At 62.0% G+C, this 24,725-nt stretch overlaps 1 protein-coding gene across 1 annotated transcript in view; it reads right to left on the bottom strand.

The window, feature by feature from the left end:
• Window positions 1-24,725, bottom strand: part of PTP4A3 (protein tyrosine phosphatase type IVA, member 3) — a 42,646-nt gene that overhangs the window by 4,499 nt on the left and 13,422 nt on the right. Inside the window, exons 2-4 of the mRNA XM_025393808.1 lie at window positions 4,113-4,335; window positions 3,387-3,602; window positions 606-698 (exon numbers count right to left, since the gene is read on the bottom strand). Of these exons, the coding sequence (XP_025249593.1) occupies window positions 606-698; window positions 3,387-3,491 (198 nt within the window). The 5' untranslated portion in view covers window positions 3,492-3,602; window positions 4,113-4,335. The remainder of the gene's footprint in view (window positions 1-605; window positions 699-3,386; window positions 3,603-4,112; window positions 4,336-24,725) is intronic.

Here is a 24,725-nt window from a genome sequence, read left to right as displayed (position 1 = left end):
GCAGCTGGGCGGGCCTGCACCAGGAGGCAGTCGTCTACCAGGCCAGGGGTGGACCCCCCTGCCCTGGGGCCGGCTCTGGGCCTGCAGCTGCTGTGGCCCACCCCCCAAGGATACGGCAGCAGAACCGCCCCACACCCCGCCCAGACCTGGGTCCCCAGGGCCAAAGGAGCCAAGGAAACTGCCCAAGGGTCCTCCCTAGGAACCTGCTGCCTGGCAACAGGGCCACAGCCACCCGGGCAGACTGAGATGGACCCAAGACAGGATGGGAGGAGGATCTGAGACAGGCGGAGGAGCCCAACCCCCACCTTGGCCCATGCACCAAGCATGTGCCAGCCACCCCTGCCTGGTGAGCCAGGCTGGCCCGATCTAGAGACAGAAAGATGGGGTACACAAGGGTGAATTTCTTGAGGTCACAAGGCCCAACACCCTGGCCTTCCCTTGATGTACCCAGACACACACGTGGCCCAAGCACAAACATGTCCAGGGCTGCCACAGGAGGGGCACCAAACCCTCTGTGCAGGCCCAGAGCCCCCCGCCCCACCCTCCCCCGGTGGCAGCAGCGACGAGGGTCCCCGTGGCCAGGGTCCCCGTGGCGCGCGCCTCACCACAACTGTGATGCCGTCCTTCTCCAGCGGCGTTTTGTCATAGGTCACTTCACACACGCGCACCACGGTGGTGGCCCCGTACTTCTTCAGGTCCTGAGCGGGGAGGACGGAGGAGGCAGGGCTGGGCTGGGGCTGTAGTGCTCAGGGAGCAGGACCCACTCACCAGGGCTCCCAGGGCACAGCTGTGTCCCCCACCGTCACCCAGGACTTGGACATGTCCCTTCAGACCCTTCGGGGTGGAGCCCTGTCCCCTCAGACCTCTCGGGGTGGAATCCTGTCCCCTCAGTCCCCTGGGGCAGGGGCATGGTCCCTGAAGCCCCCAGGGAAGGGCATGTCACCCTCCAGCCAGGCAGACCCTGACGCAGTGAGGCCCACCAAGAGTGGACTTCGGGCTCCGCGACTGGTCAAGGTGGTGTCTGGGTGTGAAAGAGCCTGTCCCAGGTCCCTTGGGCCACCCAGCAAAGGCAAAGGTGTCCCCACCTACATTCATGGTCACCGGCAGCTGGGACCCCAGCTCCCCAGCACACCACTCCCTCCTCTGGGGTGCTCAGGACCCCACATCTACCAGCAAGGACATTTCTTCCAGAAAAGCTACTGGGTCCCCGCAGCAGGAACTGGACCCCCCAGTCCACATGTGAGCCCCTGCATCTGAGCAGCGACCCCAGCTGAGCCGCAGGGATGGGTCCAGTCCAGGGGGACTTTGGGGTCTATGAGGGGCGGGTGTCAGCTGGGGCACCTCAGAGCAGGGAGGGTGGGCACCACTCAGATGGCGGCCAGGAGGGAGCTGGGCCCTGCACGCCACCAGGGAAGCCCCACACGACCAGGGAAAAGGTCGTGGTAGTTCACAGCCAGGCCGATATTTATACCCCCACTGCGGGGGATCCACTTCACGGGGGTCACGTGTGAGGGCTGTTCCCACCCCACCTGCTCTCACAGCTATTTTGGGAGGGGTGAGGAATCAGCTGCTGGGTCTTGCTGGTCACGGGACGGGTACCTAGAACACAGAGAGGCCAGTACCCAACTATCTGAGAATGCAGGGAGCAGGCGAGGTGCTGGGCTCTCTGGCCGTGGGGTACCTGCACCCTCAGCAGAGGGAATGGCCACCCAGCCTAGGACTCAGCCCTGGCCCTGGTCACAGGTTGAGCCCTTCCTGATCCTGGTCACACACTGAGCCCTGATCCTGGTCACATCCTGAGCCTTGACAGTCACACACCTGTGAGCCTTCATCCTGGTCACATGCTGAGCCCCAACCCTGGTGACATACTGAGCCCTGATCCTGGTCACATACTGAGCCTTGATCTTGGTTGCACACTGAGCCCTGATCCTGGACTGAGCCTTAACCCTGCTCCCTAACCCTGCTGACCTACTAAGCTCTAATCCTGGTCACACACTGAGCCCTGATCCTGGACACGCACTGAGCCTCGATCCTGGTCACATACTGAGCCCTGATCCCAGACACACACCAACCCCTGACCCTGGTCACACATGAGCACTGATCCTGGTCAAACACTGAGCCCCAACCTTGGTCACATACTGAGTGCTGATCCTGGACACACACAGAATCCCAACCTTGGTCACACACTGAGACCTGACCTTGGTTACAGGCTTAACCCTGATCCCAGTCATATTCTGAGGACTGACCCTGGCCACTCACCATGATGTTCTCGCCAATCTTTCTTATACATCCTGCTGTTATCTCAAGGGTCTCAGCTGTGAGAGGGACAGCCATCTTCTGTAGGGCACCTGGCTCAGTGTCCAGGGTCCAGGCTCCCTGATGGCAGGGTGCCCAATGCGTCCTGCTGCTCTACAGTTCTCAATACCCTCTCATGCCCAAATCCCTGTTTCATTATGACAAGACCATGATGGCTTATCTCATGTCACAGGGGAAAGGACTCAGTCATAAATGACCCTGCACACAGCTGCAGCCTCTGACACAGCTGGCACAGTCAGAGGCTGTCAACGGCCCCACACACCGCTGCAGACTCTGCAAATGGCCCCAGGCCTGCAAACAGCAGGGCGCTCTGCAGAGACCAGGCTCCTCTAGGAGGCCACACAGGTCTCTCCAGACTCCACTCCCAAGATAGCTTCTGTAAATGCATCTGGTCCCATCTGCCAGGGTTGCCAGTGGCAGGCATCTCTGCTGGCTCTCCAGGGCACAGCGGTCCCTCCCTTCTGTGGCCAGTGCTGACCTTTGCTCAGTCCCTCCTCACATAGAGATCTGGGCCCTGAAGCCCCCTGTCCAGCCTCGTCTAACCTGAGGTCTCACCCAGAGCCCAGCAGCGTGTGGAAGCCTGGGCTAGCCATGGAGCCGCCCTGCATACTTGTCCCCCATCTGCCTGTTTCCCCATTAAGCAGCCACTTCTCATACCAGGGCACCTCCTGCCTGCTCAGCCTATGCACAGAGGTCAAAAGGACAGCAAAGGGCTGGGGAGGGCCTCAGCCCAGGCCACGGCTGAGCACGCAGAGCCTGGCCCATGTATCCCCCCACCTCACCCCCTGCCTCTATCCACATGGCATGGAGTCCCTCCTATCACATGCCAGCCCCCTGCAGGCCTCCCAGGGGACCCAGTTGATCCCCCGACACCCTCACCCCCGACCCCCAGGATACCCCCATGTCTCTCTCCTCCAGGATCCTGCAACGGGGACTGGGCTTTGCTTCAAGGCTGTGAGCCCTGTCTGGCCAGCGGGGGCTGGGGACCCCTCTCGGGAGGCCTCAGGCAGCTCAGCCGGGCTTCCCAGATACCTGGGCCCCCTGCCTGCCACACCTCCGTCTCCACTCACCTCGATGAAGGTGCTGAGCGTGGCGTTGGTGGGGTTGTGGGTGATGAGGAAGCGCATGTGTTTGTAGCTCACCTCCACCGGGGCCGGGCGGTTCATCCGAGCCATGGCGCCTCCCAACAGGCCCGGCAGGGCAGAAGGGGCTGCACAGAAGGCTGAGGACACGTCCTGAGAAGTCCCCACGTACCCCCCAAAAATGAGGAGAACAAGATCCCTGTGCTTGTCCAAGAAAAGCGAGATTTAAAAACCCACCCCCATACCCCGCACAAATATTGTGCAAATACTTAGGTGTGGGGGAGGAAGCTGCCCAGTGTTTGGATAATTAAAAAAGAAAACCCAAGTCTTAAAAAAGAAAAGAGAAAAAACAGCCCCCTCCCCGCCCAAAGTAAAGCGGGCAACGCCAAACTCCTGTCTCTCACAGCTGGATAGTCATAAAGAGGCAAAAAATAAAAAGAACAACCAAAAAAAGCTCAGCAAAGAAAACTTAAAAGCCCAAAGAGAATCCGGCCGCCAAGCAGTGTCCAGAGCTGGACCCCACGCTGGGGGCGCCCTCTCCACATCGGTGGCTGGGCAGACAGCCCCCTTCACTCAGAGGTGGGCCCCAAGCCCCCAAGGGCCAAAGGAAGAATGAACTTGAACTGAACCAACTCCAGCAGCCTTGGGCCAGGGGTCACGGGCAGCGGCTGTGGGGACAGCGGCCTCTGACGTGCGGGGCCTCTGTCACGTTACCCCATCGGGGTACGGTGAGTCCTGGAGGGGGGCAGGGGGCTCAGGCGGTAGAGCTGGCCCCAGGCTGGGCAGCAGAGGCCATCGGCAGGCGAGGGCAATGGTGAGAGCCAGCAGCGTGGGGACTCCTCAGCAGCAGGCACGGCGAGCCTGGGTACAGCAGTGCTCAGGGCTGGGCCCCGTGGCCCACTCCATGAACCCCAGGCGGGTCCGCAGCACACAGCATCTGGGGGGAAGATGAAGAAAATGAATAGAAAGGGGTCACAGGGGGCCCCACCACCCACGAGGGGTTCATGCCTGCCCTGAGCCCGCAGTCACAGGCGACACCTCTCCCAGAGCGCTCCTCCTGACCATGCTGAGTGAATGACCCTCTTAGGTCTGTTTCCTTATGTGGGAGCACGAGGAAGCACGGCTCCTGCCAGGACTGACCCAGCGCCTGAAGGCCATAGGGCAGCCACCACACAGCCAGCAGGGCATGACGGAGGACAGAGGGGGACAGGGATTTCAGGGACACACACCCCCCCGAGGACATGATGAACCCAGCACACAGACAATGGGTCCCTCTGTGGGGACACAGGCCGAGTTCCCCTAAGAAGCCTGAGCCTGGCCGCTGCCCACCTGCCGTGATCTGTGGAAACCCCACCCCAGGACAGCTGCCCTCTCCTCTTCCGATTCTTGGCTACTGAGCCCAGGTCTCTCTGGGTGGCCCATCCTCAGGGCATGGGGCCCAGGCACTCAAGCTGCCAGTACAGGGAGGTGAGGGGCCTGGCCCCACACGCGGCCGTGGGCCACCCTAATTGCCTCTTGCTTTCTGCAGAGTCTCCTGCCTGTCAGTAGCCCCCTGCCCACCAGTGTCCCCCCGCCACTGTGTCTCCGCTGCTCACACAGGGCTCAGCCAGGCTCAGAGGATAAACAGGCCAGCTCTGCCCCTCCAGGAGCTCGCGGAGGCGGGGACAGACCACACCAACAGGCCAGCCATCAGGCACACATGCCAAGGTGGTGACAGCACAGGTGGCCAGGAGTGGCTTCACACCGTAACAGGGCCCTGAAGAGGGAGGGTGCAGGTGGGCCACAGTAACCTGAAGCACCTCCACGCCTGCCTCTCTCCCTCTCTGGGTCTCACAACCCCAAAGCTCCCGGGCAAGGGGGTTCCAGGAGCACGCAGCCTCCTTCCCTCTCTACGGAAAGGCTGGGAGACCTTGTACAAGGTGCCAGCCTCTTTGTTACCCCATTAGCACAACGAGGGGCCACACAAGTGACCCAAGCTCCCTCCGGCTGTGACCCAGCTGTTAGCAGACTCTCCAGCCCCCTAGACTCAACCCAAGCCCGGCCCTGTCACTACTGTCTACCACCCAAGGAAAGGCACTTCAGGGTCCCTTGTCCAGCAGAGCTCTCCATTCCCCAACCCACACCCTCTCACCTGTGCCCCTGCCCCAGCCCCAGCACCCCTTTCCCTGTTGCCCACCAGGCAGGCTGGGCCCTTGGAGTCTCAGCCCAGGCGCAGGGAGGGCTTGAGGCCTGGGCCCCTGGACTCGGAGGGTGGCTGCATGGGACCGTAGGCTCCTCCTTGCTTGCCCTCCACACCCTGGGTGGCCGCCAGTGCTCACGGGCTCCGAGCAAGCGCCACACCTCAGGATCTGTCCACTGCGTGGTTCTGGGAAGGTTAAAACAGATGGTGGGTGCAGTGGCTCATGCCTGTAATCCCAGCACTTTGGGAGGCTGAGGCAGGCAGATGACCTGAGGTCGGGAGTTCGAGACCAGCCTGACCAACATGGAGAAACCCCATCTCTACTAAAAACAAAAATAAAAAAAATTAGCCAGGCGTGGTGGTGCATGCCTGTAATCCCAGCTACTCAGGAGGCTGAGGCAGGAGAATCGCTTGAACCCAGGAGGCAGAGGTTGCAGTGAGCCGAGATCACGCCATTGCCCTCTAGCCTGGGCAACAGGAGCAAAACCCCGCCTAAAAAAAAAAAAACGGATGGTGGGGTGGGACCTCCAGCAGGAGGTAAAGGTGGAGACAAGGATCCTGCCCCTGGTCCCGCCAGCCCCCACCCTGCCCAGCTGGAGAGAGCACAGGCTCTGAGTGTGGGTGAGGGAAGCCACCGTGTGCTAACAGCACACAAACACCTGGGTCCCTCCTGGGACGGCAGGATGTCCCTGTGCGCGGGAGCCGAGTTCATGTTTACAGAAAGAAAGGAGGAAAAGCGCTGGAGAAGCCACAGCATTGGGCCTCTCCCTGAGGGGCTGACCAACCCCTCACGCCCACAGCTGCCAAGGACCTAGGAAGACCCCACAGGCAACAGCACGTGGCCTGGCCCTGCTGCCTAGTGGCGGCCCTGGACAGGTCCTCAGGGCTGCAGGCTGCTGCGAGGGAGGAGGCTCTGAACCACCTCAGGGGTCACAACCCAGGCTAGAACGGGGTCAGGGGTCCAGGGAGAGGCTAGACAAGGCTGGGCTGGGGTCTTGCCACATACCCCACTTGTCTCTGCACCCTGGAGCCCCTACCCCTGCCCCAGGTGAGAGCAAAGCAATGATGCCCTGGCACCACTATGTGGCTCTGCCCTGCCTGGTGGCTGTCCCCCAAGGGAGAACACCCTCCCTAACTGCACGCCCCCACTGAGGTCACCAGGTAGGGCCCTGAAAGCAAGGATTAAGGATCCCCAGGGATGGGCACTGAGAACTCCCTGAAGCCAAAGCCTCAGGCTTCCCATCTGCGAAATGGGGACAGGTTGCCCCTGCCTCCGTGTGTTGTGAGTCGCTACCACCCCCACCAAGCTCGTGGCCCACAGCACAGGGACCCACTGGCAGCCACGGCCCCTCCTTCCCTCCTGCTACCAAGCCCTGCAGCACCCTTCCCGAGATCCGGCTCAGCCTCCTCGGGCCAGCAGGCCCAGAGCCCTCAGCGATTTCTCAAGACCCTTAAAGGAAGAGTCCATCCTTGTCCCTGTTGGCCAGACGAGGACACAAGCCAGGGAGAGGGGAGGACATTCTCGGCCAGGGCCACGCCAGGCGTCCAGTTAAGTATGTTCTTTCTGCCTCAAGTCTAGGAGGCAGGAACAACACAGAGCCCCCTGCACAGAAGAGGAAATCGAGGTTCAGGGAGGCTACCGCCCTCCTTCCCGATGGCACAGCGGGTTAAGAAGTTTGAATCCAGCCCCCTTCACAGAGGGCCCCCCTGTGATACTGGGGAAGGAGTCTGGAGGCCCGGGGCTCAGTGGGTCTCAGAAGTAAGGCTGTGCCGCGGTCAGGGCTGAGGTGGGCGCTCCGGGGAGTCCCGGGGGACCAGTCGCGGATGGGGTCGTGGTAAGGGGCGCGGCCCCCTCCCTGGACGCCAGCGGGGCTCCCGCCCAGCCCTCCGGAGGGCGCCACCTCCTCCCCGGCGGGGCTGGGGTCCCGGAAGGCCTGGGTCCGCCGCGTCCCCACCTGCCAGGCTCACCCGCGCCGCAGGCGTCCTGCCGCCTCCATACGCGCCTGCCGGGCGGTGCCCACGGTGCTGGGCCCGGGTCGGGGCGCCGCCCCTCCGCCGCGGAGCCGGCTCCAGGCGCTGCCGCCACCGCCGCCTGCGGCTATTTATAGTGCCCGGGCGTCACGTGGGGGGCGTGACCGGCGGGCGACCCGGCTGCCGAGGGCTCCCACACCTGCCGCCTAAATATAGCCGCGCCCTGCCCGGGAAACAAAGGGGCCGCGCAGGGCGGGCGCGGGGAAGAGGAAGCCCGGCCAGGAAAGGGAAGTGCGGGGCGCGGCGAGGGCCGGGGGCGCTGCAGCCCGGGACCCCTCCTTCCTCCCGCCGGCCGGCCCAGCGCCCTCTCCCGTTGCCTGCCCTCCCTAGAACCTCGGAGCTCCCCCTGGCCCCTTCACGGGGCTGGGGGCTGGGGGTCCTGAGGGCAGGAGCCGCCGGGCTGCGCTCCTGGTGGGGAGGCCTGGAGGGAGCACGCCCAGCTTTGGAAATGTAAATGCGGCACCGCTGTGCAGGTGCTGTCCTGCACCCTGAGGATTAGGGCGCCCGAGTCCCTCCTGTTCAGACCCCCTGCCCAACTCACCAGCCCACAGCCCCAGCACTTTTCCATGTGTTTACTCAGCACCTGCCGTGTGCCAGACACTACTGTCCCCTCACTTAATCCTCACGACCCAGCTGTGGCTGCTACGCTGGTCTCCCCTAGCGTACTGGTGAGGAAACTGAGGCACTGAAACGAGGAACACACTCAGGTAACACCGGCAGGCAGGATTCAGCCAGGAAGAGGGCTCCACAAACTCCGAGGCTGGGCACTTCCGAAGCGGCGTCCCCTCTTCCAGGAAGCCCTCCCAGATCCTCTCAAGCAAAAGCCTCCCTGGGACTCCTGGCTCTGCCTCCTGGGAGCATTGTGCTGGGAACTCATGTGCTCCCCAGACTGGCCACCCAGAGCAGGGTGGAGGGGCATGGGGGGCACCCCCAGCACAGGGTCCCTGGAGGCCTGGCCTTGCTTGCAGCTCTCAAACAACCTGGTCCCTGCAATCTGAGGTCATCAAGGGACCCTGCTGAGAGCATGATCCACTCTCCCCCTGCCAGGCTCTCCCCACCCACACTTCCAGACAGCATCACCATCAGCCTGGCCCAGCTGTGCTGGCAACCCTCGTCTCCTCCCACCCCCAGGTGGGCAAGCAGGCCAGGGGCCGAGGACAGGAGGACTGTGCCCAGTCTGAAGGGACCCATGGGAGCCCCCACCCAAGGGCGCACCAAGCCAGGTAGCCCTGCCTGCCAGCTCATAGACCCCCCCCCAAGGGTGTGAGCTCCCTGGCAAGGACACCCACCCACATGGGTGCACCCAGCACCACAGGGAGACACTAGGCTCTGACTCCTGCCCAGTGCTCTCAGCTCACCACTTCCAGCAGCATCTCCGTGAAGGTCCAAGGCAGGAATGGGTCAGCTTCAGGGACTCTGCCCCACCAGTCTCCAACCTCAGCCACTTTCTAAGGATACCAGGCTAGACACTGCATTCCCCGAGCAAGGCACCAACACCTGCCACACTGCACTGGTGAACCACAACAGCTCAGAGAAGCTCAGCAACCCTCCTGAGTCACACAGCCAGAAGGCAGAGGAACCACAGTTGGAGCTGGGTCTTGCTGCCCCCCAGAGACCCTGCTTATCCCAACTCTAGCCCTCTAGGAGAGAGGACCTCTGGGGTAAGCTGCTCCTGCCACCCCAGCCTCAGTTTTCTTATCCATAAAAGGGTCTCAGAGTGAAAGTTCCCATCAAGCTCTGTGACGCTACAACCAGACAGAGCCCATCATGCCTCTGGGGCTACAAAGGTGGACCCCCGCATCCTCATCACCCCCACCCGGGCTCCACCTCCTTGCCTGGGGCCCTCTGGCCAGGCCTGGGGGGCACCTGCTGCAGCTGGCACAGCCCCAGGCCTTTCGGAGAAGTCTATTTATATCCGGGCAGGAGCCGTTCCTGGAATCCTCCCAGAGCGAGCCCAAGTCCGCCCATTGCTAGGGGGGCCAGAAGGGTAGACCCGAGCAGGCCAAGCCCATGCCTGATACGCTAGGATGCCTTCCCAGAGTCCTCCAGGCCCCTGCACCCGGCAGCTCCAAGAGCCCAGCTCCCTCACTGCCACTGCCCCCATGCCATCCTATCCCCTCTCCCCACCCCATCCCATCCCCTCTCCCCACCCCATCCCATCCCCTCTCCGCACCCCATCCCATCCCCTCTCCCCTTGCTATGTGTCCTTTAGAGCAGAGTGTCCCAGGCCCCAGGGAAGGCATCCCAACTGAAGGAGAGTTGAGAGGTCCTCAGTTTCACCCCACCTCCCACACAGGCCCTGGCACCAAGAGGGCTCCCACTTGTTTGTGGAAGGAACAAATGACCCAACGTTCTGGGCAGAGGTCCAGATCTGGGAAACATCTAGAACCCATCACAGAATCTCGACCCCTGAGGTCTAGAGGAACCTCAAAGGTCACCTACGCCACACCTAAGCCCCAGCTTGCACACCTCTGGTGATGGGGACCTCACTACTCCTTAGCATCCCTTGTGCCCTCCACCTTCAGGCAGCCTCTCAAGCTGTCCGTCCCAGGCCCCCTCTCTGGTGGTTCTGAGCAATCATTGCAGGGACAGGACCAGCAGGAGGAAAGCCCCTGAGCAGAAGCAGCCCCAGGGTGGCAGGTGATCTGGAGGGTGGGAGGTCAGGGGAGGATTCCTGGAAGAACTGGCCAGGAGGGAGGCAGGCATGTTCCCGATGCCTGGAGTCTCACATCAGGCTACTACCCCGACTCCCTGTGTAACTCTGGGCCAGTGCTAGCCCTCTGGGGCCCATGGCCACCTTTACAAATAGAGACACTGCCAGAGAGGAAAGCCACCTTCCGAGATGGTGTCAGCTCCAAGCCAGTCATGGGGTGCCTGGCTGCCACCTGGAAGCAGAGCTGTTGGGCAACGGCTCGGGTTCTACCCACTGGGCATCTACAGATGAGTGTGGGCTCCAAGGACACACCCCTGTGTTCAGCCACTGCTCCTCTGGGCCGCACACAGCTTTAACAGTGCCTTCTGGGGCATGGCGCTAACTCGCCAACCCAAGACGCCTGCCCTGCTCCTCCTGAAGCTGCTCACATGCCGCCAGCCACCAGCAGTGCCCAGGCAGGCCAAAGCTCCACCACAGACCTGGGGGCTGTAACCACTGCTTCCACAGGCAGGCAGGTAGGTGGGCACCTGGCGAGAGCATGGGCGAGGCCATGGGGCTCCACTCAGGCTGCCACTGGGCCCCAGGCACCCAGCATCAGGCAGGCAGCAAGTGATGCCCGCCAGGCACCAGGAGCCTCCCAAATCTGTGGCCACTCAGGCCCTGCCAGGCCCACCTGGAGCCTCCCAAGCTCCAATGGCACCAGGAGAACCACCCAGTGATGGGTAGAAACCTGACCCCAGGAGGTGCTTAGTACCACCCTGTGGCCTGCTGCAATGACCAATCCCAACCCAGGACTCAGACCCTACCCCCATAGCCCAGCACCAAGCCCCAGCCCCCCACATCTGGACTCAGCTCAGCCAGCCTCACCCCTGTGGGCCTGGACCGTCCCCTAATGGAACCAGGGATGCCAGAGGAAAGGAGCAAGGGAGCAGAGGTGGCAGGGGGAGGACGTAGAGGAGGGGGACAGTCACAGGGAGGAGTTCTGACCCCACTCACAAGGTGGCACCAAACCACGGCGGTCAGGACTGGGCTCTGGGCTCACAGGGCCTGGGGTCAAGGTCGGTGCTGTCTGTGACTGTTTCTCCCCTCTGAGCCCTGGTTCCCCACCTGTAAAAGGTATGGCAAGCCCTGGCTCACCGGGGTCTTGAGGGGACAAGGAGACAGTGGACACTGACAGCTGGAAGACGAGGCCCCTGGCAGCCGCTCAGATGAGGAAACTGAGGCACGGCCAGGGGAATTGTGACCCCAAATGTGGCCTTGCAAACCCTCCAGGTACCCCTTCTGCCACCCTAGAAGCCCACCTGGCGGCAGAGCAGGTAGAGCATCTTCCCTGCCTGGGGGTGTGACACAGCCAGGCCCCCTCCCAGCTCCCCTCACCCTGCCCTTGTCATTCCCCCAGCACCCCAGCCCCCCGCCTGCCCTTCCTGGGGGCAAGGATGGGGGTGTCAGTGCTTGGAAAGCATCCCAGCAGCCACTGCCAGCCAGGCCACCTGTTGACACCACACGGTGCCACGCTCCGGCACATAAGGCCTGCATCCTGGGCTACCTGCCCTGCACAAGGCCCACCACCCACCTCCCCATCCCTGCAGGGGCGTCCTGCTCTCTACACTGCTCTGCACCCTCCTGAAGCTCAGCAGTACCTCTGAGCCTTCCCTACCCCCACCCTGGACCACAGGACTCCCACCAACGAGGACTGGAGACCAGGCATTCATCCACTCATTCATCCATTCATTCATCCAATTTGGCAAATATGTACTGAGCACCTTCAAGGGCCAGGTGCTGGGCTAAGCTTGGAAGATTCAGGAAAGAAATGGACAGAACCAGCACACAGCCCACCCACCTTCTCCTGCCCTCCCAGGTGGGGTTGCCCAGTCACCCCTCTACCCCCTGCCCTGCCAAGCTGCCTCCCAGACTCCCCGGGCCAGTGGGCCAGGTAATGACAGTATCGTGGGTTTCCAGGGAGGGGTCTGAGACGCTGGCATCTCTACTGAGTCGGGGGTCACTTCCTCCCTGGAGCCAAGTCACTTGGTTCCTCAAAGAGACCCCATGCCAACCTGTGCCTCAGGTTCCCAGGCTGTCACAAACAGGGTTAGAAAATAGGATGCCTGGCTCATAGCGGAGACACTGCCATGGCAGGCAGATCAGGTCCCAGGGCCGTCAGGCCTCCACTCCCCCTATTGTCCCCAGCCATCGGCCTAGCAGAGGCCTCCACAAGCTGCCTCCACAGGGCTGCCCACCTCACCTCCCAGCCCACCCCCACAAGCTCCCTCCCCACCTCCTGGCCTGGGTCATGCTCTGCTGGGAACACCACCTCCTCAGGGGAACCTTCACTACCTAGTAACAGCCACTCCCTGCACCTTGGCTTCCTCCTGTCAAGAGGGACAGCAACCGTCCCTCCCTCACAGAGTTATCGGAAATCAATGGATGGGGGCATGAAAAGTGTTCAGAACGGTGCCTGGTGCTGCCTGTGTGGCCCCTGTATCCCCGAACCCCAGAGAGGATGCCACCCCTTCTCCTCTGGTCTTGGTCTGGGTCCAGGCAAGAATGGGACACTCAGGCCTGGGTGTCCTCCGAGGCCACAGTGAGCCCCTGGCCGCTGCCTCCCTGACCCCCACCTCGCTGTGGGCCCAGGTCTCAGGGCCTCTCACCCATGTCATTATGCCTTCTCCTTGTCAATGTCCCTGACACCCTTAGGCAGCTCAGGACCCCAACCAGAGAACCAAATGGGAGAGCACAGATCTGCCCCCAGAGGGCCACCACTGGGCCAGCCCTGCTTCTACCATTGAGGCACCAGGGGCCCACTGGTCTCCCCACCTGGTTGGGGTCTCTAGTCTACCACCCCTCCCATCCCCCACCCCCACCCAATCAGCCAGCCCAGCCTCCTCACCAGGGCAGGTATCAAGGGAGGTACACGCATCCTTGTCTCTTGAAGGCAGCTTGATTCAGGTTTGGTAAGTGTGCAGCCCACCTCCAGCCCAGACTAGACTTCAGGTCAAGAGCCCACGTCACCTGCCCACCCACCTGGCAAGCCACCCCCCTACAGCGAGGCCTGGCACAGGACTGGAGACACAATGGTGGTCCCCACCCTGCTGCTTCTCACATACTTTCCATGGCGCCCTATGGCCTACAAAACCAAGTTCCGGCTTCTCAGCCTGGCCCACTGGCCCCTCTGCCCTTGCCTCCCTCACAGGTGAGGAGGGGGAGGGATTGTAGGAGTCACACCTCCAGGTACCCTCTTCTCTCTCCCCAGAATGTCCCTGGACACACCTCCTCATGCTCAAGACCAGACCAGAGTCCCTCCTCCTCCAGGAAGCCTGCGGGTACCCTCAGTGCCTGGGTCTCCCCTACCACGTTTCCATTCATACAGGTACCTGCCAAACACGCTCTGGGCTCCAGGCCCCATGGTAGGTGCTGGGTGGGGGTCAGGAGTGAGCAAACCCCATCACCTACCCTCAGAGGGCACTGGTTGGGTGGTCAGTGGGGGCGGGGGGACACACACTAACCAGGCAAAGGATCATGGCAATGGGAAGTGGCATTCAACCCACAGAAACATTGAGTCCCGTCCCTCCTGTGATTGCTGGCGGAGGCGGGGCAATCACAGAGGCCTCTCTGAGGAGGTGGCCTTCAGGCAGGGTGAGATTCTCCCAGAGGGTGGTATGGGCTCCCAAGGTGGGGAATGTATCAGACTCCACTGAGCCTCACGAGCCAGCACACATCAAGTCTGTTCCCACTGGCATCTCAGAGCCCTTTCATGCCCCATGTTCCATCATCCCCACCCCCATGCGTGATGTCACCCCCACCAGAGACCCAAGCCTTATGAGCCCCATTTGACACAGAGGCCGGCCGGACGGGGCAGAGCCTCCGGAAACCAGGTTTGCCAGTGCTAAGCCCAGGGCTCCTTCTCTTCCACCCCAGCAAATCCTGAGAGCCTCATCTGTTCAGAGCCCAGGGGAGGCTGACGACGCACGAGCAGCCTGCAGAGCAGCCGAGCAGATGGCAGGAGACTCACGCCTGGACTCAGCCACTGCACCCCAGGCCAGCTTCTCAGATCCCCAACTCAGCCAGGGACTGGCCAACCAACCCAGAAAGCCACTGAGACTTTAGACCTCACAGGGATGATTAAAACCCAAGATAAGAGCCGATGACCACCTCAGCTGCCATTTGTTAACAATAATCGTGACGTTTGCCACATGGTGGGAACCTGATTTTTGACAGAGCCTGATGACTGTCGGGGTCAGAAGGTCTTGAGTCTTCTCTGCTTATTAGATGGGGAGCGTCTGCGGCTCTGAACCCCCGCTGACCGCGCACTGCACAGCGGGGTGGAGCAGCCTCGCCGGCTGCTGTGAGGATGAAGAGGTGAAGTTGGCCCACACTCTGGTGCGGGCGAGAGTCGCATCTGCTCTAATGGCCATGCCGACCACGGGGCCGCGTGGCCAGCCTGGTTCCGGTCCCACGGCACCTCCAAGGGCACCTGTGTGACTGGGGTGACCCAGGCAGCCCTGGCCCACCCTGCCGTCCTGGAGTGACCGCTCACAGGACCTCCTTTAGTGACAGAGTGATAAGGGACAAACCATGCGGCCACAGAGTGATGACCCTTAGCTATTAAGACAGGCCACGAGCAGAGAGGATCGGGAGCTCTCCTCCGCAGAAGAATCAGGTTGACCCCCACCCGCTGGACCCCCACCCCTGCCTCCGGATGGTGCAGCTGGGAGTCGAGGCCAGAGGTCAGCGATCTAGGGACACAGCTCAAAGAGCCGGCCTCCGCACATCGCCACGTGTGGTCTGGGGAGAGCGGGGTCCCGGCGCCATTCAGGGGGGCTCTGGAGGAGATGCTTTCGCCACCAGGGCGGCGCCCTCGCCCACCCGACCGACTGCACGCTCAAGCCCAGCGGCGCGCGTGCGCGGAAGGCAGGGCCCCCCCCTCCCTCGCGGGCCTCTCTCCCTGGTCTGTCCCACGTTCCGGGCCCGCCAAGGCCGGCGCAGACACTCACCCGGCAGGCCGGTCCTCCGCGCTCCGAGTCAGCTCAGCCGCGCCGCGGGCTTTATCCCCGCCTGCGCCTGCCCTCCCCGCCCCCGCGCCCCCCTCCCCTGCCTACCCGCCCCACTCCCCACGCCTTCCACTCCCCTCCCCAACCCTCTGCCCCCCCGCGGCCCCCTAACCCCCCCTCCCCGCCCCCTACCCCCCTCCCCGCCCCCTACCCCTCTCCCCGCCACGCCCCCTACCCCTCTCCCCGCCACGCCCCCTACCCTCCACTTCCCCCGCCCCCTACCCTCCACCCCCCGCCCCCTACCCTCCACCCCCCCGCCCCCTGCCGCCTATCTCCCCTCGCCCCGCCCCCTGCATCCCACCCCCCCCCCTCGCCCCGCCCCGCCCCCTGCCCCCCGCCCTCTGCCCACCGCGTACGTCCAAAGGGCCCACCCGGAGTCATGTGGGAGGCGGGGGCGCGGGGCTGGCCACTCCCCCGAAGGACCCCGGAACGCTTCGGCTGGGGCCTCGAATTGGGACCGGGGCCGCAGGGTCCCAGGGCTGAGGCGGGTACCGTGGTCCCGGCCAGAGGGCAGGAGGGCCCCTCCAGCGCTGGCCTGGGCTTTGGGGCCCACGGGGCACAGGGCGGTCCCTAGGGCCCTGTAACAGCGGGAGGGGGCGGGAGGAGGATGGCGCACGGAGACCCAGGCCCTGCAACTGGGGTGGGGAAAGACTGGGGGCTGCCCGTGGCTCCGGCCTGTCTCCTCACTTCCTGCAGTAGGCTGGGAAGAGGGTCCCAGGGCCTGCTCCTTGCTGTGCTGAAGGGAGCCTCACTGCATCCCCAGCACGCCCACCTGCCCACACAGAAGGGCCCGGACCCTGCAGCCCGCCTCGGCTGCTCAGCCCCCTGGGCCCCTTCCCTCCCAGGTGGCAGGCCTGGGCTCAGCAGGCCCTCACTTCATCCTGTTGTCCCCATTTCCTCCAGGAGGAAGTGCAGGCAGACAGGGGAGGCGACTTAGTGGTCCCCACCCAGGCCCCCCACCACCCACACCCCCCACCACCCACACCCAACCCCCACCCCCCACACACAAGTTCTAACATAGTTCCTTCCGCAGGAAGTGGGAACTTCACTAGGGGAGGAGGGGCTGTTCCTGCAGTCCAGGGCCAGGGTCACCTGCCCCTCCCCCATCAGGATGCTGCCCCAGGCCTGGTGAGATCAGGAGGGGGTGGAGCCCTCCTACTTCACCCTGGAAAGGATGAGGGGGCGTCTCTCAGCCCAGCCCAGCCTCCAGGACTCTACCTCCTGGGGCAGAGAACGGCCACTAAGAAGTCCACACTTATCCCTGCTCCCCCCAGCCACCCAGACAGCTGCCCCATAACTCACCACCCCTGCCTAGGCACCCCATCCACCTGTGCCAGTCTGGGACTGCCCAACAGTCACTACGCCCCAGCCTAGGGCTCTTCCCAAGCTCTGTGCCCGCACTGTCCTCAGCCGCCCACCCAAACCTCTCCTGCTCCTCAAGACAGAGTGCGGAGACTCACACCTGCCACCAGGCTGCTGCTCCCACGCGCCCTCTGTCTGGCTGCCCTTCTCTCTCCCTACCAAGCCACCTCTTCCAGCCTCCCGGTGAGTGAACCTCCCCTGCCGCAGCCACCATCCCCCACTACAGTCCCAGAAGCCAGGTCTACCTGGAGTCACCCACCAGGCTGGGCCCCCCAGACCCCAGAGTCACACTCAGCCCCTTTTGATCTCCCCAGGGTAGGATACAAACCTCAGGGATCATTGTACACAAGTGGCCTAATGTCCAGCGATTGGACAGGACAGCTTCACAACGGCAGGCCAAGTCAGTGGCTCAGACAGGACTCCCAGTTCAGTGCTCATGCCTCACCTCCCAGGATGCCTGAGAACCCAGTGTAGAAACTGCCCAGTGGGGAGCTCTGGCAAGCACACACACCTGCATACACAGATGTGTGCTCGCACGCACACACACACGTGCCACAGAAGCAGATGACCAGATCAGATGCCTGTGCTGGGAAGATGGGGACCCCATTGCCCTGCAGCAGTCCAGCCCTACGGTGCCCACCAGAGCCTCCAGGGACACCATGAGCCCTGAATCCTCCATGTCCTCCTGTCCACACCCCATCTTTCATCTTGCCTGGAAGGCCTCTGTCCAGGCTAGAAGGAGCATGGCACAGGAAGGAAGATGGCACAGCCACACCAGCTGTGGACCAGTCACTGCCCTCCCTGCAGCAACCCTGATGCATCTTGGAACAGACGCAGCTGGACTCCTGAGTGTTTCCAAAACCATGGCCTCCGTAACATGCAGGTTTCCAGGCCACACCCAGCTCAGGTGCCCCACTCACACACTCACGCGCACACGCGGCCGCACCTGGCCCTGGGCAGGTGGGAGCTGTGTTGTCGGCCCTAACCCTCCCTGCCCCCAGCCTCCCACCCCAGAGCTCTGTTATAACACACCTGCCGGCAGCAGCTTCTGTTGAGAGTCAGTCACTGGAGTACAGGGCGTTGGGTCGGAAATTGTGTGGCTCCAGGATTCTAGACGGGAGGAAGCAGGCATGAAGCCTGCCCTGGCCCTGGCATTAGGCCTGCATGCCCACGGTCCTGCTGCCTTCCTCCTGGGCACCATTTAGCCCGTGCTGTGCCACCCACATCCAAGGCCCCTAAAGGCCAGTACCCAGAAGTGGGCTTGGTGTCCCAGAGGGCATGGAGTTTCATTTGGAGCTCATGGCCTCTGAGAGGGAGCCTCTCCCCGCCCCAGTCCCTGAGCCCCTGCCAAGAATGCAGAGGCCCCCAGCAGGCCCAGAGGAGGCCCCTGATCTGGCCTCCCGGAGAGCTCAGGGCCTCCCTGGCACACCAGGGCACAGCCCCTACCCCTCCTGTGCCACACACCAGTGGACCCTCAGCAGACACAGCTGACTCCAGGACAGGAACCGACCCCCAAGCTCTCCAAGGGTCCACATGGCCTGATGGTCCCTTCTGCTGGCCGGAGGAGGCTGCCCAGGAAGGTCCTCACCCACCAGCATCAGCCAGAGGCCCCAAAGTGGTCCGCAGTGGGGGAAGGGCCTGAGGCCAGCCCTGAGCCCACTGGGCCTGGCTGAGCCTCCACCCAGGTGCCCCCTGGGAACTCCACAACCCTCCCTTGCATGCTGTGTGCCTCTGGGCCCCTCTCCCAAGCTCCCAGACCTTGTTAGTCACCCGCACAACATGGGAATCATGAACCCATCACCAGGTGAGAACACACAGGAACTGCCCCTGGCAGTGCCCACAGAGTTGTCCCAGAGGCCAAGAGGGCAGGGTGGGCAGCGGGTGCGCTTGCTGTGGGAAGGCTCAAGCTAAGCCTGCTCTGCAGAAAGGATCCAGGGTTTGACTGAATTCCATGTGCCTGCCTGGATGGAGCCAGGCCTTGGGCCCACGGGCCGTCTCCATGGAGAAGAGGCCATGGCTCCCCATTGGGACCCCTGGACCATCCAGGGGACAGGGCCCTGAGGGCCATGAGCATTCAATCAGCACTAGGCAGGCAGGCAGCCCCTGCCTGCTGTTCCTGGCATGCCTGTCCCCAAACCCAGGAGCAGGATCACACCCCACCCAGCACCTTCACGGGAAGGGGAGTTCTGCCCTCCAGCAGGGGAGTCCATCCCCCATGCCCACCCAGCCACCCGTGCTCACTTGGGAAGTGGGGAGCTGGGCCGACCTGTTCCTCCACAGTGGGACCCTGTCAGCAGGGTGTCCAGGAAGCTGGTGGTCCCAGAGGGTGGCTGGACCTTGGGGCCATTTCCACCATACCCAGATGCCCTGGGCAGGGCAGCAGTCATGTACACCTCTGCTGTATCACGGAAGAGGAAGAGCCAGCCTCAGCCACTGCCCAGCGCACCACCCCCATACGCCCCACAACGCCCCTCCCTGAACCCAGCGTCCAGTCCCGTGAAAGGCAGAGAAAGCCCAAGAACCCCTCTGTGTGGTAGCCTTGGACGGTGCCCTCAGCACAGGCAACGTCCATGTCTGTCCTCAGATCAGTCCTGGAAGGCGCCCATCACCCCCTTTTATGGATGAGTAAACTGAGGCTCAGGCTGTGCAGTCAGCAAGAGCTCTGAGAGGCTGAGACGGGATTCAGGGCCCACCCAAGGTGGGCACTTTCTCTGCATTTTCTTAAAACAGCCAAGCCCTACACTCCATGTCACCGTCCCAGCAGGCGCGGTCACCCTGTGCTCAGCCCCTGGGATTCCCTCCTCTGTGCCACCCAGGGCCTGTGGGGTCAGGGGGGCAAGAGGGGGGTTTGAGATCATGGAGCTGGCCAGGGCCACTGGCCAAGGCTCTAGTGGACGCACGTCAGAGGGGCCTGAGGAGCCGCGGGAAAGAGCTCTGACCTGGCCTCGGGAGGCCACGTCCAAAATAGCCAGCCCCGCACGGTGAGGGGACTCAGCCGGCGCGCACGTAGGACTCTCGGCCCCCAGCACTGCCAAGCTGGCTGCGGAAGGTCACAGCTATTTCTGGGCTGGCCCGATGGTGAGATGCAGCCTGGCACCCCCAGAGCCAGTGCACACGGTGCCACCGAGGCCCAGCGGGATGGGGCTACCCCCAGGATACACGGTGCAGGGGCTGGAGGGGCCCGCAGGCTCCCCATGGTTCCTAGATCCTGCTGGGGGAACGGGTGCGATGGCCTTTCCTCTCTGAGCCATCTCCCTCCCAAAAGGCATGTGCAGTGCTATGAGTGGATTAGTTTCATAGTCACACACTGGCTTTTAGAGGCCACCACCACATGCCAAGCCCTGTGCTGGGCACTTGGGTAGACGAAGAACCAAACCAGACCCGGTGCCTGAAACAATCAAGGGGGGTGCACAAAAAGCGGGGCTTGGCCACTGTCTTCAGCTTCCGTGACCCTGGCATACAGAAGGAGGGTGATTTGTGGCAGGGAGGCCACAGGGCACACACAGGTCCACCCCGTGCACACAGAGGCGCCCCACGCCTGGCAAACCCACACCACCAGTGCTGCCAGCACTGGCCCGGGCTCCATCTACCCTGGGTGTTGGCCTTCCCCATGTGACAAATGGGGAACCTGAGGCTCAGAGAGGGTGCGAGACTCAGCCGGTGACCCCCCAGGTAGAGCCTCAGCTCAAAGCCAAGGCAGGTAGGTTCTCTGGGGTCCAGGGAAGGGGTCAGCTCCTTTCAATCCCGGAGGCCTGGCCATTGCTCAGTCCGTGGCCACTGTCCTCACACAGGGCTGCCAGCTTGGGAGTGTGACCTGGTTCCCCTCCTGGCTCCCCATTGTGAGCTGTGTGATGGGCTCATCCCTCAACCTCACTCTGCTGTGTGCTCATCTGTGGGATGGGTTCACTGGAAGGCTGTCCTCTGTGCCTCAGTGTGCTCATCTGTGGGATGGGTTCACTGGAAGGCTGTCCTTCGTGGACCTGCCCTTGGTGTTCTCCTGGGATCAGAGGGACATTACCCTTTCCAAGAGGCCTCGCCTGAGTCCCTGGAACACTGGCACTGTGCCAGCTACCCACAGGGGCTGTGAGGACACCAAGCGCCCCAAGAAGACCACCACTTGGAGGACAGTTCCCAGCAGGCACCTGACAACCCTCAGGGGAACCTGGGCAGATGGGGCTTCTTCCCCGCAGGGCTTCTTAAAGCCCCTGTTTCTCCATAGATGTGGGGACCTCAGAGCCAGGCGGGTGGCCAACAGGGCATTTCTGGAATGTTTTTGAAACCAGGCACTAGCAACAATGGCACCTCACAGAACCCCACCTTGGCAACACCAGATTGGGCCAGCCCCATTCCCCTAGTCTGGCTGGGAGCCTGAGGGCCGGGGCCTCCCGACTCCTGCCCATCTGTGTGGCTGTGGGCAGTTCTGTGATCCTGGGGCCTCATCCGTGACATGGAACTTCAGACAACCCAGGCCATGGCATGAGGGGATGGCAGGCGGGCCATGTGGGCTGTGACCATGGTGACCATCCGCAGCAGGGCCTGGGCAGAACCAGGCCTGGTCACCTCCCCGACCCAGCCTGTATGTCCCCATGTTCATCACAGCCGTGGTGACGGTGGCTTGAGGGTAGCAAGTTTAGCTCCCGGCTGCAGGCATTGGCTGCCATGACAACAGCCAAGGCCAGACTGGATGCCCAGCCCAGGTGGGTGGCAGGCAGGCACTGCCCCAGGGAGGGGGCTCCCCATTAGCAGGCACCGCTGGGCACCCAGCCACGGCCCCTCACCCAGGCAGGGCAGCCCAGGCAGGGCAGGAGGGGGCCTGGGTCACATGGTGCAACCTGGGAGCTGGGCACGCTGAGCAGCCTACACTGCCCGCTTTGAGCACCTACCTGCCCAGCTCCCAGGAGAGAAGGAGGGGAACCATCAGAACCAGCAGACCTAAGGGAGACCTGCTCTCCCAGGCATCTGAAGACTCAGCAGGCAGGTGGGGAGCACCCCAGGGAGAAGCCAGAAACCTACAGGCGCTTTCCAAAGGACCTCAGCTCAGAATGCATCCTGCCAGCCTAGTGGCTATGCAGAGCCCTGTGCCATCTTATGCCCTCCTGCACAGCCCCTTGGGGGCTCTGGGCATTGTCGTGGTGCCCAGAAGGGGTGGGCAGGAGGTCAGGCCACAATCACCAGACCTGCAGGCAGACTAGGCACCGGGTCCACGGATGGAGGCTCCCATCCCTCCCATCCCCCTGCCCCACCAGGAGCTGCCACCAAATAGCCCTGGACCTGAAGGGTGGATCTGGGGGTGGAGGGAGCTCACAGGAGCTGGTCCCTACCCCGCCAGCTCCAGGACTCAGAGACAGCCCCGGGCCAGGAACTTTGCCCTGTCTGGCAGTGCTGCAGTCAGGCCATTCACATGGGCCTGCTAGATGCTGGCAGCTCCCAGGCCTCCCCCAGCAGGGCCCAGGGAGGACTTGGGAAGGCAGCAGTGGGTCAGCACCTTGGGGACTGGGAGACGCTCAGGTCACACTGCCTTCATGTTGGGGCCGGGAATCCCCAAGGAACCATGCAGACTGGAACCCCACCCTCCAGAATCAAATGCCCCACCAGTCCACCCAGATGAGCAAAGAAAACAGGTTATCCACATCGGGGCGTGGTGACGCTACACAGCAGCGTGGGTACCTCACAACCTTGTCTGTGCCTTCACTCAATTCCCCAGTGGCAAGGCACTCTGTGAAGGCCGGGGAAGGGCCTTCTCAGTCTAGTCTGTACCACCCACCAAGCTCCTGCCTTTCCCTGAGCCCTGGATGGGTGCCAGCAACCCCCTGTTCTCCAGTAGCCGGTGACGTCCCCATAGCACTGGGAACCCGGGGGCAGGGCAAGGACACTTTAACCCTGTTTTACAGACTTCTGAGAGCTGCTCAGGACAGAGTCTGTGTAGGCGGGGTGCTATCCTAACTTATTTTTTGAGATGAAATTCATAACGCATGAAATCCACCATTTTAGTCTTTTTTTTTTTTTTTTTTTTTTTTAGACGGAGTCTCGCTCTGTTACCCAGGCTGGAGTGCTGTGGTACGATCTCGGCTCACTGCAACCTCCGCCCCCGGGTTCAAGCAACTCTCCTACCTCAGGCTCCCAAGTAGCAGGGATTACAGACGCCTACCATCACACCCAGCTAATTTTTGTATTTTCAGTAGAGATGGGGTTTTGCTATGTTGGCCAGGCTGGTACCAAACTCCTGACCTCAGGTGATCCACCCGCCTTGGGCTCCCAAAGTGCTGGGATTACAGGCGTGAGCCACCAGGCCCAGCCATTTTAACCATCTTAAAGTGTACCCTTCAGTGTTTTTAATATATTCACAGTGCTGTGTAATCAACACCCCTAATTCCAGAACATTTCCATCACCCCCTCCCACCAGCAGTCACTCCGCCCCTCCTCCCCCAGCCCCTGGCAACCACCAGACTGCTTTCTGTCTCTGTGGACTTGCCTGTTTGGGACATTTTTTATGAATGGCCTCACCACGTGGCCTTCTGTGCCTCGTTCCTTTTGCTTCTCCTGGCGTTCTAAAGGCTCGGCCACAGCGCAGCCTGGGTCTGTGCCCACTCCACTTGTTGGCTGCTTATATTCTACTGCAGGAGTGTGCAATCTTTTGGCTTCCCTGGGCCTGGGCCACACTGGGAGAACTGTCTAGGACCACACATAAAATACACTAACACTAATGATGGCTGATCACCAAAAAAAAAAACCCTCATAATGTTTTAAGTAAGTTTATGAATTTGGCCGGGCACAGTGGCTCACGCCTGTAATCTTAGCACTTTGGGAGGCTGAGGCAGGTGGATCACTTGAGGTCAGGAGTTTGAAACCAGCCTGGCCAACATGGCAAAACCCCATGTCTACTAAAAATACAAAAATTAGCAGGGCATGGTGGTGGGCACCTGTAATCCCATCTACTCGGGAGGCTGAGGCAGGAGAATCACTTAAACCCAGGAGGCGGAGGTTGCAGTGAGCCAAGATCCCACCACTGCACTCCATCCTGGGCAACAGAGGGAGACTCCATCTCAAAAAAAAAAAAAGTTTACAAATGTGTGTCGGGCTGCATTCAAAGCCATCCTGGGCCACGCTGCGGGCTGGACAAGCTTGTTCTACCATATGGGCCTACCACATTTCATTTGTCCGTTCCTCAGCTGACAGACATTTGGGTCATTTCCAGGTCTGTCTGAATTTTATTCTCAGGGACCGAGCCAGGGGACTGTGCAAGGTTGAAGGGAGAGCTACACCTTAACCGTCATCCCACAACTTCTGTTCTCCCAAGACCCCATCACGTACAGGAGGTTGAGGTCCTACCAGATGCACCCTTGTGGGAGTCCCAGCTTTGTGTCCGCATGTGTGAAGGAATGGAGGGGGCAGGAGAGGGACTGGGGGTGGGGAGGCCTGGGAGTCCAGGCCAGCATGTAGACTGTGGGGACACAAGGCAGGTAGGCAGAATCCACACCTTCCAGGGTCTGTCCGGGCTGTGCCAGGCTGCTGAGGGAGGATGCTGGGCAGGTCAGGGTGGGAGGGAGGTCCCAGTGGCCAGGGGAGTTGGGGAGGGACCCTCCAGGATCCCCGACAGAGAGGGCAAAGGGTACCCCCCAAGGTCCACCCAGAAGGTGAAGGTGGCATCAGAGACGGGCCTTAGAGGACAAGAAAGATTTCTGAGCACATTTTTGGAAGTTCAAAGCATAACCTGCATGACCTTGCACGCAGGGCACAGGGCAGAGACTTATTTAATTCGCTCAGTGGGAACGGCAGGAGGCAAAGCCGGCTCAGAGGAGGATTCAGGGCGAAGTGCCTACAGACCTTGAGAGCTGGCAAGATGGATTAAGATGGAAAGAAGAGGTGGGCTGTTGGTGGCGTGCAGGCAACACAGCCGTCACCACTCGCCATCTTCTCTGCCACAAAGAATCCACTTGCACCTCTACCAAAACTGTAGTTCACGCAGGATGTCAATGAGTCTGGGCCCCATTTGATCACAAACACTGGGGACACACATCCCCGGAGTTGGCCTAATTGATCCAACAGAGCAGAGT

The sequence above is a fragment of the Theropithecus gelada genome, chromosome 8 (assembly GCF_003255815.1).
Source record: "Theropithecus gelada isolate Dixy chromosome 8, Tgel_1.0, whole genome shotgun sequence".
NCBI classification, from domain to species: domain Eukaryota; kingdom Metazoa; phylum Chordata; class Mammalia; order Primates; family Cercopithecidae; genus Theropithecus; species Theropithecus gelada.
This window is presented reverse-complemented; position numbering and strand designations above follow the sequence as displayed.